This window comes from Lissotriton helveticus, chromosome 3_1, assembly GCF_964261635.1.
Source record: "Lissotriton helveticus chromosome 3_1, aLisHel1.1, whole genome shotgun sequence".
Classification (NCBI taxonomy): Eukaryota; Metazoa; Chordata; class Amphibia; order Caudata; family Salamandridae; genus Lissotriton; species Lissotriton helveticus.
This window is the reverse complement of record NC_136061.1, coordinates 1,136,878,659-1,136,898,596: the sequence shown is the minus strand read 5'-3', so window position 1 is coordinate 1,136,898,596 and position 19,938 is coordinate 1,136,878,659. Positions and strand designations below refer to the sequence as shown.

General features: G+C 38.6%; 1 protein-coding gene across 3 annotated transcripts in view; it reads right to left on the bottom strand.

Annotated features, from left to right (window-relative positions):
• Window positions 1–18,713: 18,713 nt before the first annotated feature.
• Window positions 18,714–19,938, bottom strand: part of STAM2 (signal transducing adaptor molecule 2) — a 489,661-nt gene continuing 488,436 nt past the window's right edge. For all 3 annotated transcript variants that reach the window (XM_078681742.1, XM_078681743.1, XM_078681744.1), the window contains exon 14: window positions 18,714–19,363. In XM_078681742.1, the coding sequence (XP_078537868.1) occupies window positions 19,138–19,363 (226 nt within the window). In that variant the 3' untranslated portion in view covers window positions 18,714–19,137. The remainder of the gene's footprint in view (window positions 19,364–19,938) is intronic.

Below are 19,938 nucleotides of genomic sequence, written 5' to 3'. Positions count from 1 at the left end.
CAATACCAGTTAGTACATATCCACTCACTAATTTGTACGTCTACACACACATCGACTCATTCATCCAGTCACTCATACATACAGTCAGACATTAATACAGCATCATCATATCCAGTAACATATCTTTACAGAAACACACACACCGCCTCTCATTCATAGAGTTATTCACACACCTAGTCAGTCATGAAAATAATCAATCACACTTTCATTTACTCGCCTGTACAGTTATACAAATACCACCTCACTTAAACATATACTAACACATACTTACACTCTAATACAATAACTAATACAAGCACACACTGATCCATACAGGCAGTCTCACAATCAGTCACTCTCACATGAAATCAATTCTACACTCCAAAATGCAGATATACTGCCTTTCACGTATGCAGTTACTTACACATGTACCACTGAGGCATCCATTCACTCATCAACACACCCATACACACACTCACGCAGCCATACAGCTCTTCACAGATACAGTCTTGAACACATATACCCAGTGAATTATCCACTCACACATCTATGCAGTCACACCCCCACCCACCTACACACACTCAAGCACCCAGATACTCAGACAACCAATCAATAGCCCATATAGATCCTTATTTAGCTGCTAACCAACCCATGCAACCGCTTACACACCAACTGACAACCTAAACTGTGTGAGTGTCTGTATCAGTCGCTAACGCATGCATTCAGTAAGACACAATTAATTACTCACTTATACAGTCAGTCACACACCTACTAAATCATCCATTCTGTCTCTTATACACCCATTCATTCCTCAATACACCTTGGCATATATATATATATATATATAAAACATATTTACGTTTTCTAGAAACACAGTCACTGGATGATCTCATCAGTGATGTAATTTGAGATGTCATCAGTGATGTCACTGACCATGTAATATGTGACGTCATCAGCAGTGCATTGCGGGGGCGCGAGTTATAGTTAGCTCAACTAACCATCACAAGGGAATTTCTATCGTTTTGTATGAGTGAAATGTCCAACTAACTATAACGTCCGTGAAACCTATGTTTTTTTTCAGTGAATATATATATATATCTATATATATATATATATATATATATATGTATATATATATATATACACACACACATATAAACACACACACACGTGCATACCTGCAGGCTATAGAGGATAAAAATTATCTGATTACATTGAGTTTTCAATTTAAAAAGCTTTCTAATCACAGAATATCATGCCATTAATAAAAAATTACTTCAGAAAATCTTTCACAAACCTTTATTAAAAGTAAATGGAAAGGGAATTTGAGACATGTTAGCCAATAGGTGGCCATTCGAAAATACTGAAGAAAACTGACACTGTGCCTTTAAGCACCCCCTATATTCCACCATGCCTCACAGGTAACTGGTCAGGTCATTTGTACGTAGACTAGGAATTCTGGGTTAAGTACTTCTTGAGAGCTGTGACGACTTCTTTCCGATAGGTGGGAAGGTTGCTCATGGCTTTGATGGGGAATCCTTCAGAAGAGAACTAAAATTACAGGTAAGCAACTTTTCTTTCTCTTCCAGGGGATCCTAATCAATAATCATAAGCCCTAAATAGAACAACAAGTCCATCCCAAAAGAAGCGGGCCTGAAGTAACAGCTCCAACAATTGCCCAAAAAGTCTCCTCAAAGAAACATGTCCTACTTGAGTATGTTTTAGAAGCTGAATCTAGACGATAATGTCTAGTAAATGTATATACATGCCGCCATGTAGCACCTTTGCATATTTCTGAAATAGGTACATTTCTTAAAAGAGCTGTAGTTGCAGCATTTCCATTTGTACAATGTGCCTTAGGTCTAACTAGGTAGATTTTCATGATTTTTTTGGGTTACTTGATATGAAAGGAGTACACAGGAAACTATCCACCTAGAGATAGTCTGTTTGGATGAAGAAAACCCTGCTCTCACTGGGCCATAATTAATAAAGAGGTGATTCCACCTCCTACTGTGATTGGGTTTATCTAGGTAGATCATAACTCTTAACTTAAAGAGAGTGTAAAGACCTATCAGCTGGAGTAGATGGATTAGGGAAAATAGTGGGTAATGAGATGTTTTGATTAAGGTGGAAGTCTGAAACCACCCTTGGAAGGAAGCTGGTATGAGTGCTCATCACCACTATATTGTTATGAAAAACTCTGTATGGTTCTTCAGAACATGAAGTCTGAATTTCACTAACCCAGTCTGCTGAAGTGATGGCCACGAGGAAAGCCACTTTCCATGATGCAAAGAGGTTTTATGTATACCTTCAAATGGGGAATCCATTAATTTGGAAGGAACAATATTAAATTCCGGGAGAGGTGATGGTGATGTAATTGGAGGGAGCACCTTCTTAAGGGCTTCCACAAAATCTTTGATCACTGAAATGTTAAAGAAAGATGTTTGTGAAGGGAATTTTCTTTATGCTGTAATGGCACAAGGGGTCTCTAACCCTCATGTAAGATGGCGTAAGCCTCAGATTTTTTATCTTCAGGTAGCATCTCAAATTATAGTGCCATACCAATCCACATTTCCCTATAGCAGCAAGCCAAAATTGCTGAGGCATTAAGATACTGTAGTAGTAGTGGCTGCCATTGTGGAGAACCTCTTGCCAATATTATCTAATGTTCTCTTCCCTGTCTGGAGAGGCAGAGCAAGGAGTCACTGGCAGGCAAGATTTTCTCTGTGCTGCTTGCATTATCATTAAATGTGTATGTGGGCGTCCAAAAAGGCATAACCAAGTATAATCAATGACTTTATATTTCTTATCCAGAGTTGGGAAAACAGCTGTAACTGTTGCCTGGATCTTTATTGTTTGAGGCCCTCTGACCATATGTGGTCTATTACTGGAATTGCTATGACCGTCTTCCTGGTTAGCTCTTTGAAACTATACAAGAGCATCCAGTTTCCTAAGCTGGGAGGGGAGGCGGGGTACTCTGGTAAGGGAAAGTCACATCTTTTGGATGCCTTATAGACTGTTGAAACCAGGTATATCATCTAGGGTTCATGTGATGGAGTTGGTGCTGTATCCCCTTCCATCAGAATCATAGTTATCCCAGTCAGGGGCAGTATCACCTGCAGAAAAAGATGGAAGCTCCCCTTCGTCCTGCGCATCATCTGTATAGCCATCATCTTTGTCAAGCTGCCCTGACTGAAGTACTTGTGATAGTATTGGTGAGTGCAGTGGTGCGGACAATTAAATTAGTACTCTTGTAGGTGTTCAAGGAGTGGTGGGTGGGTTTGCGGCAATGCAGATGGTGATGATCCAGGTGAAGGTACTTGCTTTCTTTGACACAGTGGTAATGGTTCAGAGAATCATGAAAAATTGCTGTAGTGCCATTCCTGTTCTTGATGCTGCTGGAAGGAACTCTGGATTCAAAGGTTTCTGCCCCTCTATTTTAGAAATATTGAGGTAGATTATCATCATAACAGCCATCATCCATGTCCTGGTATTTCACATAGAGCTGTGTAGGGTTATAAGTTGACTCAAACATACCACCTTCTTAAGAGACTTTGGACTTAAAAAGGTGGTCTGGAGAGTATGGCAACACCTTACTAGGAGAAGTATGCTCTGAAATTAGAGTAGTTGTAGTCCTTTTTCACTGAGATAAGCAGAATCGTAGGGTTACTTTGAGTCTTTAAAGATAACAGTTTTCTTGCCCTCGTCATGAGAAAGTTGAGGTTTTGTCATCGTCGATAAAGATGATATTTTAGTAACTATTGACACTACCACAGTAGTTGCCCCTTGTTAAGTTCCTTTCATGCCTTTTTGCTGAAAATGACTCCTTCAACTGTATTGTTGTTGATGGTTCGGATGAGGACAGTAGTTCAGATGCCAGTTTGTGATTTGACTTCCCAATGTGAATTGTCTCCTCAGAAATGGGACTTCAGTCTTTTTATTTCTTTTGAACCTTGATAGGATGATCTTAGAGGCAGATTGTAAAGACCTCAAAGATGTAGGATCTATCTCCTAAGAATGTACCTTCTTATGCTGTTTATGCTTTTTTTTTTTAATTATCATCAGACTTTTCTTCAGACCATGGAGCATTCTTAGATTTCTCCATCTGTAGCCAAATTAAGTTTTCCTTCTCTTATCTTTTAAGGTTTTAGGGGATAAGGTGCATCCGGGTTTGCACTCCCTGGTTTTATTAGGGAAGAGACAATCAAACGCTTTGTGAGGGTGTTCAGAGTGTAATCTTCTCGTTTCCTACAAGTCCCACAAAGGCTGAAAAGACCTGTTTCAGATGCGTCAGACATTGTCTGTTTTTAAACGGTAATCAAAGTGAAATTTGAAATCCTCTTTACTGAACAGGAAAAGCTTAAATTATCTGTGAGGAAACCAGCAGAGCTCAAAACTCCTTTCACACATGATGTACAGTAAAAATATGAGAATGGTGGTTCACTTTAACTCGGGTATCTGTGCATGCATGGTACATGAAGGCTTGTATGGGCAAAATATCTCTTACAGGCAACACAGGGTTTAAATCCTAGGACTTAGATGACGTCATAAAAAGATGTAGCAACGATTTTAAATTGGCCAAGGTAAGCCAACAAACCGCAACGACGAGCGTAGCAACAGGTCCTCTGGTTGCTACATCTTTTTATGACGTCATCTTGAACCATCAATACTCCATATACAAGAAAGGATTTTCCTTTGACATTTTATGAACTTTTTTAACGCGAAATAATGCAGCATCCGTGAATTTGAAAATTATACGTTTATTCAGCCCTGAAGAAGTCCGGTGACGGACGAAACACGTTGGCTTTTTGGCTATCAGCGATTATTTTAAGGAAAATGAAAAACTGAATAAAAGAAAGAAAATTGAAGATCCAAAGTCTCTTGTCTATATATTCATTGGGAAAACAAACATGACAATGTTATATGTGGCTTAACAAATACTGAGACATCGTTTATCATAAACTGTGTATTTAATCTCGAAGGGTGCTGTCCATTTTCTAAAAGTCGAGTTTGTCAAGGGAGTAGGGTTTCCTTATCTTCCTTGTTGGGTTTGTATAGGGATTACATTCCTGGCTCTAGCACCTTCGCTTTGGACTTAGTTGAGGTACTTAAATAGTGGTGCAAACGTCTTTGCCTTAATCCCTCAAATAAAATTCTCTTCCTACATCACAGTTTGATAGTAGAAGATGTGGCGGCAGAGTTGTAGTGCGAGGCAGACCAAGGCCAAAAGTTGGGAAATGCAATAAGTAACAGAGGTGAAGCTTACCTGAGGCAAAAGAGAAATAGTGGCAGAAGGGGTCTGTTAGATTTGGGGGTCTCTAGTTGGCACAGGTAGGTACTTGTGATGAATAGGGACCCTTGCCTCTAGTCAGGGTAAGGGGGTACACTCCTAAAATAACCCCTGCTCACCCCCTTGGTAGCTTGGCACAAGCAAACAGGCTTATCTCAGAGGCAGTGTGTAAAGCAAATGTGACCACATACAGTAATCAAGTGACAACACTACAGATGGACACCACACAGGTTTTATATCAAAAATAAGTATTCCTTATATACATTTAGCACAAGACCATAAACGACAACAATCCACAATACTGTACTTAAAATGGTAGTTTTAGCTTAGTTCTGTTCAGTTCTTAAAATGCGACACTTTGAGTCAATGTACCTTACGATGCGTTACGCTTCCACAACAAAAGTGTTGCAGAGATGGAAATGCGGCAAAGTTCCGGTGCAAAGAAATAAAGACGTGAAGAATACCAGATGCGGCACGGTTCTCCGATGATGAAAGAAGTTTCGACACAATGCGTCAGCTGCAGCACCCTTGTTCCGCGATACGACGACAACAGCTTCGGCTGCAACACTCTTCTCCGACGTTGCGAGGCGCTTCCGCACAATGCGACAACTACAGCAGCGACATTCAAGATGCGACTGCAGCAGCTCGACGGCGGCACGCTTCTCCGTGGATGCGAGGCGCTTTTCTTGATGCGGTGCAATACGACAGCTACAGCGGCGACATCCAAGATGCGACAGCAGCGACGACGACACGCTTACTCTTCGTTGCGAGACGCTTGTCTCGATACGGTGCTATACAACAGCTACAGCGGTGACATCCACAATGCGACGGCAGCAGCAGCGACACACTTCTTCCTCTTGAGTTGCCCTTCCAGCTCCTTGCGGCACACAGTCCCTCAGAAGGCCCAAAACAGCAGCAGGCACTTCCAAAGAACTCTGGGGAGCTGGGGGTTGAAGTCTGTTGTCCCTGAGAATTCAGCAGGAGGCAAGCTCTGTTCCAAGCCCTTGGAGATCCTTACAAGGTATTAAAGTACACAAAGTCCCTTTCTCCTCTCTTTGGCAGTCAGGCAACCACTGCAGGCCAATCCCCCAAGCAGCACTTCAGCTTAGGGATAGTCTCTCCTCAGTTTCTTCTGGTTCCACTCCTCCGCAAAGGTTTCTTCTTGTTTGTTCAAAAGTGCTCTAGTTTCTTGGGATCAGGGTCCCAATATTTATACCCCCAAATCCTTTGTCCTCTGAGAACAGAGGGGCCTTTGCCCAGTCCAAACCAGTTCTGGAGCACTCTGTTGACATGACTCCTTCTTTCCTTTCACAGTGCAGGGCAGAAACATCAGACACCCCACAGGAGATGGAGCCAGCATTGTGGAGGGAAAGCACAGCCCTGAAGCACTTTGTTGACATGATTCTTCCCTTCTTTCACAGTGCAGGGCAGAGAAATCAGACGCACCACAGGAGGTGGAGCCAGCATAGTGGAGGGAAGGCACAGCCCTATTCAGGTCCCAGGTGCAACTCCCCTCTCCCATCTAGATGCAGATCTCTCTATTCACCACAGGGCTTGCTCATCCTGTCTCTTGGAATACCCCAGCCCTGTCATTCAAATTCCAGACAAGGAATACACAACCTAGCAGAGGCAGGCTTGGTTAGTTAGACAAGAAAATACCTACTTTCTAAATGTGATATTTTCAAACACAGAATGTTAAAATCAACTTCACTAATAGATTGATTTTATCATTCTGAGTTCAAGCATACTAAACTCGAATTTCTACCATGTTCCCTGAGGCAGTTAGGATTATAAATTGTAATAACCTAACTGCCCATTCTGGCCTATGGAGAACAGATAGCCTTGCAATAGTGAAAAATGAAAATGGCTGTAATTCACTATTAGGACATGCCACACACACCAGGGCATGTCCTACCTTATACTTACAATTCACCCTGCCCTTGGGCCTACCACAGGGGTGTCTGATATGAAGAAAAGGGAAGGTTTGGGGAGAGGCAAGTGTGTGCACTTGCCCAGTCAGTTCATTTCAAAAGCTTTATTCGGTTTGTATGACACAACCATATAAGCTGAACAATAATATCAACTTAAAATACAAAATATAAAATGTTATTACTCCTCTTTCAAATGAATCGTCATAAGCACAAATATATCATGCTCCTATACTTATACAATTGTTGTAAGTTAAATTTCACTGATCAAACTTCATGCGGACCTATTATTAAACTCAAAACACAGTTAAAAAATTCAAAAGTAATAAATACTTCAAAAGGTAAACAGTTTTATACACTTAGTAATAATAACCAACACAACCATTATATTTAATACTTTATACTAAAGTGCATAGTGCTAATAATTATCATGTGCCAAGATCCCGATGTGCAAAAGTCGCTATATCTATTTCACTTATACAGTACTCGGAAAACTGTGCAAATTCGCTATAAAGTGGCATATGCATAAGTGCAAAGTTGCAGTTTGAAATAAAATTTCACAGTACTATCGATTATCTGGAAGCTCTGCATTTCGTTATAGCTTTCACAGCATACAAAACAGATATCTGGGCTTTAAAATTGATTGTACAGTACATAGAGTATTCCAGATCTGCTATAAAGTGACATATGCATAAATGCAAATTGGCAATAAAAAACAAAAATTCACAGTACTATCAATTTTCTAGCAGCTCTACATTTCAGTATAAAATTAGCAACATAGAAGCAGATATCTGGGCTCTCTAGTGAACATAATAATTTCATGGCATTTGAAGTTAGTCGGATGTTGTATTTTAAAGGGATAGGCTTTAGATAACATTTCCTAAGAAATACATAAAATGTACAGAATAATATAAAATGGCAGCAGCTCTGTTTTGAAATATTGTCACATGGGCACTTCTCATTAGAGCTTTTTCCCATTACAGGGAAGGCTACGAGGTGGTGGGCAATTCCCAACCTAAGGTGTGTTAGTACAAAGCGGTGTGAAAGTCTTGTCACATCTACCAAGTATGCCTGAAACTCACTTTTAAGTTCAAGCTGCCTATAAAACAAAAATGACTTTTGGTTCCTAATTAGTTTAACTCGTTCACCCCTCTTATATGACAGAAATGAGTCTTTTATCTCTTTTTTAGAAAATGGTATTGGGTATTCAGACTCCTCTAAAATATGAAAATCAAATAACAAGTTATACCAATGAATAATGTAACTTAACCATGGTATGCGGGAACAGTAATCTAATTTTAGACAGTCTTTAATTATGGACTGTGTGAACTCTGTTTTGCTCTTAGACCAGATAGAGCGCCATAAAAGTAGGGGACGTAAAGCAGCCAGGTCGGATATATAATTAAGACCGGTTTCTTGATGAATTAACTCAGAAGATGCTGAGGCTGGGGCACTCAACAACCGTTTGAGAAAACTGTTTATCTGTTTGGACTTGCCCAGTCAGCATGGCAGTACCAGACTGCACACAGGCTCTGCAATGGCAGGCCTTAGACACATTTTACAAGGTTGCTTCTGTGGGTGGCACAACCGGTGCTGCAAGCCCACCAGCAGCATTTGGATTTACAAGCCCTGGGCAGACTCAGTGCACTGTACTAGGGACTGGCAAGTAAACCAAACAAGCCAATCATGGAATCACTAATCCATACACCAATTTACAATAGGGAGCACTTGCACTGTGGCACTGGACAGCAGTGGCACAGTGCCCAAAGCATCTAACACCAGTAAAAAAACACGAGGCACCAGCAAAAATAGAAGGGAGACTCAGGCCAATGGTGCCAGGTCTAACAGGGTCAGGGAGACAATGACTAGGAGCAACATGAAGAGCTCTCACTCCCAGGGTGGATGGCAAACATACAGCAAACAGTGAGCTTTACTTCCTCACCATCAGACCAGTAAAATAATGCTTCCCTAGGACAATAATCATGAACATGACAGAACAAAAAAGATATTTTTTTCTGACGTTGCCTCCTGCTACTGCAGGGATCCTGCAGGGAGATAAAAGATCAGGCAAAAGCGTAAGGGGCCTACTTTACATGTGGAGAGGCTCAGATTAGGAAAATGTTGCGGGATCTACAGGAGTCTGCCAGGAGAATAGAACAGAGATGGTTTTCTCTGGAACACTAATTCAAGAGTATTTAAGGACTGGTGGCAATAACAGAAAAGGACTTGGAGGCTGTCCCGATGAGGACGAAGAACATGGTGCCGATATCAAGTAACTGGGAGATGTCTTTCAGAACACCCAGGCATTTTAAATACTGCACCTTCTGATCTATGGTTAATCTTGACAGTAATTTAGAAAATCTAGACATCAACGTTAAGGCACCAAACTTTTTGCCTGTTTCAGAGGGAAATGACTTGAATTTAGAGGCTCAGCACTTCCTACCGGAGGATGTCCAGAGAGACGTAGTTCATCATCTTTTGTCAGTGGTATAGGGCTGAGAGAGTAAACGGACAGATAATGGAACACACTAACAGAGTTTGGTGTCAAATCACAGAGGGAAACAGTGACAAAGTGACAGCAAGAAAGACATGGCGATTCGGGATCCACATTTTCCTCCGACTTCAGTTTAGTTACCTTGATATGTTGTCTGTCATAACGGCCTGTCAAAAAAAGCACTCGCATTTCAAGCTAAACTCTGACACCCACTGAGACCGAGGGAAAGGCTTTTGCATTTTCAGAACACTAAGCTGCCAGCACTTACCTTGCACATCTGCAAAGATACATTGTGATGGTGTGGATTAGGAGGATGGATGGCAGAGGGTTGAGTACAGATGCTGTACCTACAAATTACTCTGAGTACTTTGAGGTTTCTTCACATATTTAGTTTAGAATAGGACACTACAGTGGGAAAATATTGTATATTTGCAGTCTATATGCTCGGAGTTTTAAAACTATTATTATTGTGCATTGCTTCCTATATTCTATCAATAACTTAAAAGTAAACAAAAGAAAAAAAACAAGCACTGACAAAGCCAAGAAACTGCCAGCCAATGCTTGTCTTGTTGACACGCACCTGCAATGTTTATCTTTTATCAAACCTGAGGGAGTTCTTTCAGATGATGATTGTTTCTATGTCCAGTGTTTTTTCCATGCTGAAAAAAATTATTTAAACCTAAAAATGAACGCTTTTAATTTTAACAGCTAAAACTAAAGTAGAGATTGTACTGAGGGAAAATCTGATCCCAGCACCTAGGCTTCTACAGAACTCAGTAAGCGGCATTGCACACTTAGTAACCTACATGTAGTGCATCAAAAGAAAACAAATTACTTTAGGGAATTGGTCTTCATACTTAACACTAGTTTACTACGGTTAAATAATGATCATATTAAAGGTCAGTTGTTAATCAGTTAGCGTTCTAGGTTTTTATTTCGCTTATATTGTCAGAAAACTGCAACAAAATAAAGAAAAACATGGCATTTAACACTGGTCACTATTGTCATATACAGTCATAAAACTGATGTTCTGTAACTATAAAAATGATTAAAAATAGAAAAATTAAAAATCTCAAGAAATTATTTTTGGCATAATATATTTTAATGATTTCCAAGCCTAAAATAAATGTCATTTAAAGAGAGCAAAAATCCAATAACTGTCTTATTTTGTGAAAAACAGTTTCAGCAATATTATACTATTTACAGAGGTCAGAAGCAGTAGTTTACAAGAAAGGAATTATGCCAGATTTAGCTCTATACACGTTTTTTTTCTTGTTAAAGGAAATATCATATTTTATAAATAGAACAAATGTCTATATACATTATTTATACGGTCCATGTAGTAAAATACTTCTAGAAAAGCATGAATCAAAGTTATGTATAACCAATATGCAATTATAAAGTACCAGGTGCTTATTTATACTCCAAACACATACGGAACAAATTAAACTTTATTCATATATTTTAATGGCAATGTATGATACATGAGAATCCCCAAACAAATGTACATATGGTTTAGAACAAAAGAAGAATTATGTTCGAGCACAAACAGTAAACAGTTTAAACAGCAGATATTTAAATGTGTTTATTTTTCTCTAGAACTATGGGAATATGTTAAATATTTTTTTAAAGATGCCATATTATTTAGAATTTCATACATCTCTATAAACAACTGTGACAGGAAAAGATGAAACAGGAAAAACACAACAAATCAGAACTGAGGAAAAGTTTTCCCAACACCTTTTTGTACTCAAGAGGAAACCTTATTTACCTAGTCTTTCCAGCTAAGGCATTCCCTTCTCATCCAAAACATAGGCATTCATTGGAAAAAGTGCCAAGTTAGTCATGCAGCTCTTTTGTCAGAGCCATTCATAGCATATCACTTGCAACGTTATGGAAATATGTTTTACAAAACCACTGTCTGGACACAATACTGAAGACAAACAAGAGGATGTTGTTTTCCGAACCAGCACACACATAACTAAAGGTATTTATTGAGTGTCTATAAAAAATGTTATTACACATATAAATCACATATAGAAATGCAACATGGTTCCATGCACACAAACAAGTTACTTTGTGTATCAAAGTTATTATTATTCACTATGTTTCCCATTTAAAAATTTAGCTATACATATCAGATTAAAAAATATATAACTATGATTATATTAGGAGCTGAATAGGTGAAAATGAGGAAGCAATGTGCAAATATTCCAGAGCTAATGATTTAATGTCAAGGTAAAGATATGCACTCCGTACATTTGTTGGGTGACTATTGTTGCCTTCATCACTAAATGAGAATTAGTTAAAATATATAGTTCTCACTTGCACCAACAAACTTTACTCAATTGGGCAGCAAGGCATAGAGTAAGGAAAATATTTATCCATTTTAAACCTCCATCTCTGTGCCTCCAAACATGCAAAGAACCTAGTTTGCACTGTAAAAACCATAGATCAAACTTAGGTAAATGAATCTTTATTGATTAAACTGCTTTAGCATATTAGCAACACTGTAAAGTTCTTTCACAAATGATTATACAGAAAAGGATTTGGGTTAACCTAATCAGTCACCTGCATCACTAATGTTTATTTATGCAAGTATAGCTCACCACAGAGATTAAGAGCTTAATTTAATGGACATAGCCACGTTTCAACAATGGATGAAAGGTATAATAGTAAAGTCTTCCCTGAAAATCAATAAGGTTTACAATACCAGAGGGGGGGTAGATTGAGGCATAACCCAAGAACATGCTAGCAATAAGGTAGTGTGTAAATGCATAGGAATGTCTACCAATAGGGCTAGGGCAGACATTTATTTAGCTGGTAAATATGTAAGGGAAATTAAAGAATGTTTGTGTTGTTTTAGCTGGACAGGCATACAGGCCAACTGATAGTCATGAGTGCCACTCTCGGTTGACAAGAAAATTCAAGTTTTGCATAAAACATAACGTTCACTAAACGGGGGCATTTTTTTCAAAGACTTGCACTGCTCCCAAATATCGCACAAATAGAGCCAGAGGTCAAATAAATAGGTCTATATAATTTGTCATTGTATTGGCCTGCTCTTCATTATAAAATCATCACGTTGGATGGAACACTGAACTCTGTGAAGAGACACTGAACCACTATCATGTTAACTAGACGAAAAGGGTGCAACTTATTTTACATAAAACTGAGCATAAATGTATGTTGTACAAGCAAAAAAAATCAAACAAAATTTCCAGACAAAAAAATATTTTATGTTCCACTCGGCCCCACTTGACATCTTTTAGATATACTCGACAACAAACACAGACATGCTTCAGCACGGTTCAATTTCAAGAGAGTAAATTCAACTTTACAGGTGATAAACTGGGATTGATTGCCTACCTGAGAATTCCTGCTTCAAATAAAACGAAACCTCATTTGTTCTTTTGTCTATGTGCAATTCCCTGGATGCTATGCAGTGAAACTGGTAAGTCAGTGAGAAACTGACCAAAGAAGAACAGACTATTGAGCACGATGTAATAGATATTGCAAATTAGATCACAAGACAAGCGTGCACAAACATGGATTTCGTTATCGGATTGATTTTAGCTAAAATAAAAAAAAAAAGCAGCAGTGGAAATGATAAAAAACAAACACATAGAAAACCTATGAACATTATATTACCCAGAATTTTGAAAATTAAAAAAGAAAACCCCACTCACCCCCCAAAAAAGTCAGTCAGATTAGACAGCACTTCGCCACATTTAGTCCCTCATTACAAGCTGCATGAAGGGGTGTCCCCTAGTAGGATATTTCTCACAACAATTAAGAGTTTGCTGGCATCTCTAGGTCCAGATTTATCTGGTATGCAAATTCCGGACCTAATCAATTGCTTACCTGGTAATTCCAGGTGTGGAAACACCAGAGCCTTGTGTAGCGCTGTGGCAGCTGCTGATTCCCGCACATGTTAGCCCTCATAGCGCAGCACGGGAGAGAAGAAATCCTCCTGTGAAGGAAAAATTGCTCTGCCCTCCTGCCGCCGCAACCTACGGCCCACAGAAAAGACACCCAGCGCATTTACCAGCTGTCCAAGCATGTGGTAAATATGTGCAGATTTGGGCGTGGAGAATTGGGCGCAGTATTCCAGGGACCGGGTGTTAGTCCTCATTTCGAGGAAATAACTTAATCCCTTGTATCTTGCTGGAATCTGAGATTCCAAGTCTCGAGTTTATTTACAGCTTTTTCTAGGAACTTGTAATGAGTCTCTTAGTTGCACATTAGGACAGCAGCACTAAACTAGACCAAGATGACACTCAGACAAATTGAAACATACCAAAACCAACCAAACATTATATTGTTAGCCATGTTCTGGTGCTAATACTCTTCCTAAGAGTTCAGAATGTATGCTGTTCAATATCTTAAAGATTGCAATTGCATACAGACTTTCACCCTCACAATATATAATAACAGAAAACCTCCTACAATCCAACACTTACAACTTCACTAAAGGTAAGAAGTAACTTAGTATAGTTAAAATGTCAATAATTTTGAAGTAAGATTATGATAAAAGAAATGACTTGCAAATCATAGCCTAGTGGAGAGGAATCCGCCATTATGCATTTCTAAAAGTACTTTTCCTAAAGTATTTTTTTGTCATAAAGTGCTTTTTTTGGATGATGCAGAAATACATGTTTTAGTATGGAGAATAAATGTATGCACTAGGAATACAAGCAGATCCCACTATGGTAATAGCTGGAAGAGAAAAACCACTAAGTACAAAGACCTCCATCACAAGGAAAATAGCAGGGGTGAATGGAATGCTAATAAGTCACTGAGAAGCCTTAGGGATTGTAGTGGAAGCTAACAAGTCACAACTTTCATATTTTTGATTTCTATATGGCATATATAATGGACTTAATCTGATGAGCGCACACAGACCTTCAAATTCTCTATAGAGTTTCGATTTCCACCAGAAGTGATTTCTGAGCAAGAACCAACATCCCAGAGATGGGTAGTATAGCTTCTATGTAGACAGGAGTGGTGCCCTGTTCAAGCACAAAATTGCCACTTTAGTCATTTAAGATGGAAACAACCTTGGAAAGCTACAAGACAAATAATTAATAGCAAAAGATTTGCTTTGGCCTCTAGTATAACATAATGCAACATTTACTACTCAGGCCAAAAGAAGATAATGGTGAAAGTTACACAGCTAAATGTAGACCAACCTTTTCGAAACATTTTTTTCAAAAGACCGCAAGACAAGACTCCACTCTAATGCCCAGAATCTAGTTCACAAACTTGGAATACACTAATATCAAGATGCAACGTGATAAGGAGGGGGTGAAATAGAGCTCCCTTTGATTTACAGTTTACAAATAGAAAAATTAAAATGGAGAAATTAGGACCAAAAATGTATTGTAGCAACTGTTTCAATACGTTAATTATGGATCCTGATTAGTCTATTGTTATGGAGATGGGATCGTAACCTTACGAATGGGTACCACACCTGGTACCAGAATAACCTTTGAAAGGTCACTATGCCATCTCCATAACGATATCTAATGAGGACACATAAATAACATACATTGATTATACTACACTATAGCACATACTACAAACAACCTGAATGGATGAAATCTTGATCTACAGTCATTGCAAATAATTTCAAATATATTCAAACCTCTTTAGAGGTTAAAGGGATTTGTGTTACTAATTTGAATGCCTTCAAGAAGCAACAGTGTTCACATAAAATATGAAAAATGTATGCAGGATCAAAAACAGAATTAGTGCAAATGAAATCAAAAAGCACAGGATGACGAATTTGATCCAGTTATTGTTTGTGCGAGAAAGTAATATGTAACAATTTGACAGAAATAAAGATATTTAAACTCCTAAGAATCTGATACTACATTATGTATGTCGATTGTGAGCGTAAGACTAAATAATTATGGTGAACCTACATACTCTTGCATTAGAATACTTAGCTTTTAAAGAGACACTTTGCACTTAAAGGAATGTCAGGCAAGATTAAGTAAACACTTTGGTGCAGGTAAAAATGGATGAATTGTTAATGGTGGTCAAAGGAAGGCAAAAAGGCGACAAAATGTAAACGTATTATTCCAACAGAATGGAGAAAGCCATAAAATCTGTGCCATCATTTACACATGCAATCTTATTATTTGTGAGAGCATCTCCCTAAACCTATCCATGTCACATGGGAAAAATTGTATCAGTGTTGGGAAGTTGATAAATTAACTGATGATGCTGTTGATTATGCTAATCATATTAAACGGGGGGAGATGGAAGTTTGGGATATTACTTCTTCCATATATCATTATATTCTCAATCAAGAAGTGGGGAGGGAATCCTGCTGGTCTGGGAGGATTCAGGGGTAACCACTCTATTCCAGCAACGCTCAACCAAACTTTTCAGCCGTGAGTAGTGTGTGTTATTCACCACTATGTTATTGTTGCTTGGGCGTCATCATCATTGTGTTTCGCACATGGGTACTCGCTTCCCTAGGTGAGTACCACCTCCTCTTGAGGGAAAGTACTGGTGGAATCCATCTAGGAAGTTCTAAAATTACCTCCTCTATCTTCAAATAAAATACTGATGTTTTTAGGAAGTGTGGATAAACCGTGACATCAGTAAAAAATGATTATCGTAATATTAAAAAGTCCCATACTTTCAGTTTGACAAAAAATGTTGATCTCATTTTGGTCAGTCTTTTACTCACATATCCGTGGTTCGCAGTGTGTACATCAGACAAAGTTTCTCTGGCTTCTTGTAGCCTATACTCTTGTTCTTCTAAGGTGCATTGCCTCATGATAGTATACCAGAACAGGTGAGGAGAAAATGGTGGGGGTCCTCTCAATGACTAAGTGACTAAAAGAAGGAGCATCCAACCACAACTGATTCCTATTAGGCAATGCACCTTAAAAGAACAAGAGTATAGGCTACAAGAAGCCAGAGATATTTTGTCTGACGTATAAACTACGGACCACGGATACGTGAGTAAAAGACTGGCGTGCCTAACAGAAAGTATGGGACTCGCATAACCCAAAAAAGGTCCTGATGAAGGCATAGAACCAATAGGGCTTGGGAAGCCGAAACATATAGACCATTTTTAATATTACGATAATCATTTTTTATTTATGTTACGGTTTATTCACACTTCCAAAAAACATCACCCCCTTTTTTTTTTAATCTTACCCCAGTATCTTGCTCTTAAATTAAAGTAAGTTTTTGAAGATACAGGAGGTAATTTCAGATTTTCTTAGACTGATCCCACCGCTACCTTAACTCGAGAGAAGGCTGTTTGATTATGCCTCATTTGTGCTTTCTTTCTCCTGGCATCTGAAGAAAATAGGCCAGAACAATATTTCTGTGCAATGCAGCAGGTACCACCCAAGACTGTGGTTATGAACTGCAGGCAAAACAGATCTTACCATATAAAATGTGTGCTATCTTGAGGTGATAACTTCCCAGAGAGTAACACAAAATAATTACACAAGCAGTTCAATTTAAACAAGGGATGCCAAAAAATAAACTATTGTTTGTGGCTTGTGCAATTTTTGTAAGGTTTCTTACAGATGTGGGGCATCCATGATGAACCCCAGAGTCTGGGGAGAATTCACAGGGACAGAGCTATTATAACTGAAAATACTCGGATAATGAAGCCTCCTCATGTTTAACAATTTAAGAGCCTTTTGGAGTGAAGCAGAACAAATAAGTTCAAACTTCAACCCTCAAGCTTCAAAACTCAAACAGAAAATGATATGGCAGAGGTTGTGTTCACTGTGGAATTTCACCCAAGATCTGAATCTTAAAACTTAGGAGTAGCTGCATTATTTTAAGTATAGCATTTTTAAGTTGCTAATGCGAAGATGAAATAGTACGGCCATGCACTACAGCTGATCTAGCATTACCAACACCATTTGCAGTAGCGGGTGAAAGAAGTAAAAAAAAAGAAAAAGAAAAGCTAACAAAATTGTACACCAGTGCAGTACGAGCAAGGACCTTTAAATAACAGCAGCTAAGCAAAAGAGCCAGCCAATCTCTCATGGAAGAGAAAGACTGTCCCTCAGGGAGGAATCAAGAGGACTGAAAACAGGAAAGCTTGACAGAGAATTGGAGATGAATGAATGAATGCATGATGATGATTTCTAAAGCGCACAGATACCTCAGCTGAGGTGTCCCGGCGCTGACAACCCTAGGACTTCCACCTCTTGGTAGAAAAAGGCATCAGAAAGCCCCACATAAACAGGTGTCAGATTTATCATCTAGTGTGTTCCCGATCCTCAAACGATTCAGAAGCAGAGATTGCAAACATATGAGCTTACCTTTAAATACTAGATCAAATCTGTTGTTGGGGGAGAATACTTAAAGCAAACCAGCTAGTACCAGACTGAGAACAGCCTCTGGCAAAATCTGGTGGTATGAAAGAAACATAGGAAGGATAGGACAGGTCTGTATATTTTAATGACAAAAGCCAGATTAATAGTCCATAACACACCTCTTTCAAGCTGGGGGACGTCAATTGCACCTGAGACAGTGTATTTGAACTTCCTTGGAAGAATACTTTTACTCGAAAAAAGCAATGTAAAAGCATATCCTCTGGAAAAAGGTTTCTGTCTGTAGGATAGGCATTAGCATTACATTGCTCTAGAGAGAATTAAATCTTAAAAGCAGAGTAAAGAGGGTAGGAGCCCGACACCTACTTTGAGACTGATAATACTACAACTAGTTAGGTGCAAAGAAACCATAATGTTAAAAATGGGAGCAGAACAGCATGCAAACCACCTAGTTAGGTTTACACAGAAAAAAAAGCACCCGACCCCTTCTTCATATTTTAGTATAACCTACAGCGTGTAGTCAGACTAAGTCTTTGTATAATAGCTGTATATAAGTCTCAAAGAAAGTTATGTAGTATTACTGTAATACAAGATTATCATTGACACCTTTCTCCAGATCAGAGTATATAAAGATAGTATTCAGGGATACCCAATTATGACAGCAATGTATTGGTGCTGTAACAAGTAAATCACTAGCAACATTCAAATCTAATAAGACTTTAATTGAAGTTATTTAACATATAGTTGTGGACTAAAAATATGTATTATCTACTTGGAAATTGAAAAATCTTTGAAATCTTGTACTGTAAATGTCTAACTGAAGCTGCAATTAAAGCAGAAATCTCACTGAGTTATTCGCCTTCTTCGCCACAGATACAGGAGTACAATTCGTAATCAACCTTCACCTAACAAAAACATGGCTCTGCTGGCTTACAAACATTGACATTTCATGTCATAAGGCCCTTCGAAGAAATGATGCTTTATCTTGGAGGCAATTTCACCTGAAAATGTCCACTTCATAATGTGGTGTAATTGCGTTGATGGTCCTGGATAAACTTGCAAATTCTATCTCCGGCGCTATATTTCATAGGATAAGAAGCAAACATATTTTGAGAAGTTTGAATTTCAGAGGAGAGGCTGCTGATAGTAATTTGCAGGCTGTTGAGCCGAATGAGTAGTTACTGCCATGGGATAGCCTGTTACTTGTGGGAAGTTCGAAGTAGTGTTCTGATAATTAGGCATTTCCACTGCCATTCCCATGTGCTGTGTGTATGCTGGAGCACCCACTGTTGACTGAAGGCCTCCGTTCTGGTTCATATACGAGGTGTTGGAAATTGAATCATGCACAGTGCTGTTAAAGAAATAAAATAAAGTTTTACTATTATACATTTTAAAAGCAGCAGAAAACATTTTAAGAACAACAAGGAAGGAAAATGCTACTTACCAGTATGCTTATTATATCAAACAAAAGGCTCAGGGGAAGAAAAAATGTTAAAAAATTGGAAAGATATCCAATATATTATATAGAAAAGCCCTTCACCACAGCCTCATGGTATCAAAAATATATACGTTTATTTATTCTGACAATTCAAAAAGTTTTATTTAGACATATAAATAATCTCAAGCAAGAAAAACGCTGGTGTACAAAAAACAATACATATAAACCAGACAGGTGGCAACAACAATACATATCACATAGGAGAAAGGAACACCATAAACATAAATGCTGTGTCCTTATATTAATTTAAGCCACAGAGAAGCGTCGACGACGTTTCGACCGATACGTTATTTAACTGTCATCTTCAGGACTGAAAAGTGTTCTTGTGCAAGAGATCTTCAGTTTTAAAATCGGAAAGATAGATCAATATAAATTCGGGTCCTCCAGAATCAATGTTCAGAAACGCAAAAAGACAGATAAATGCACGA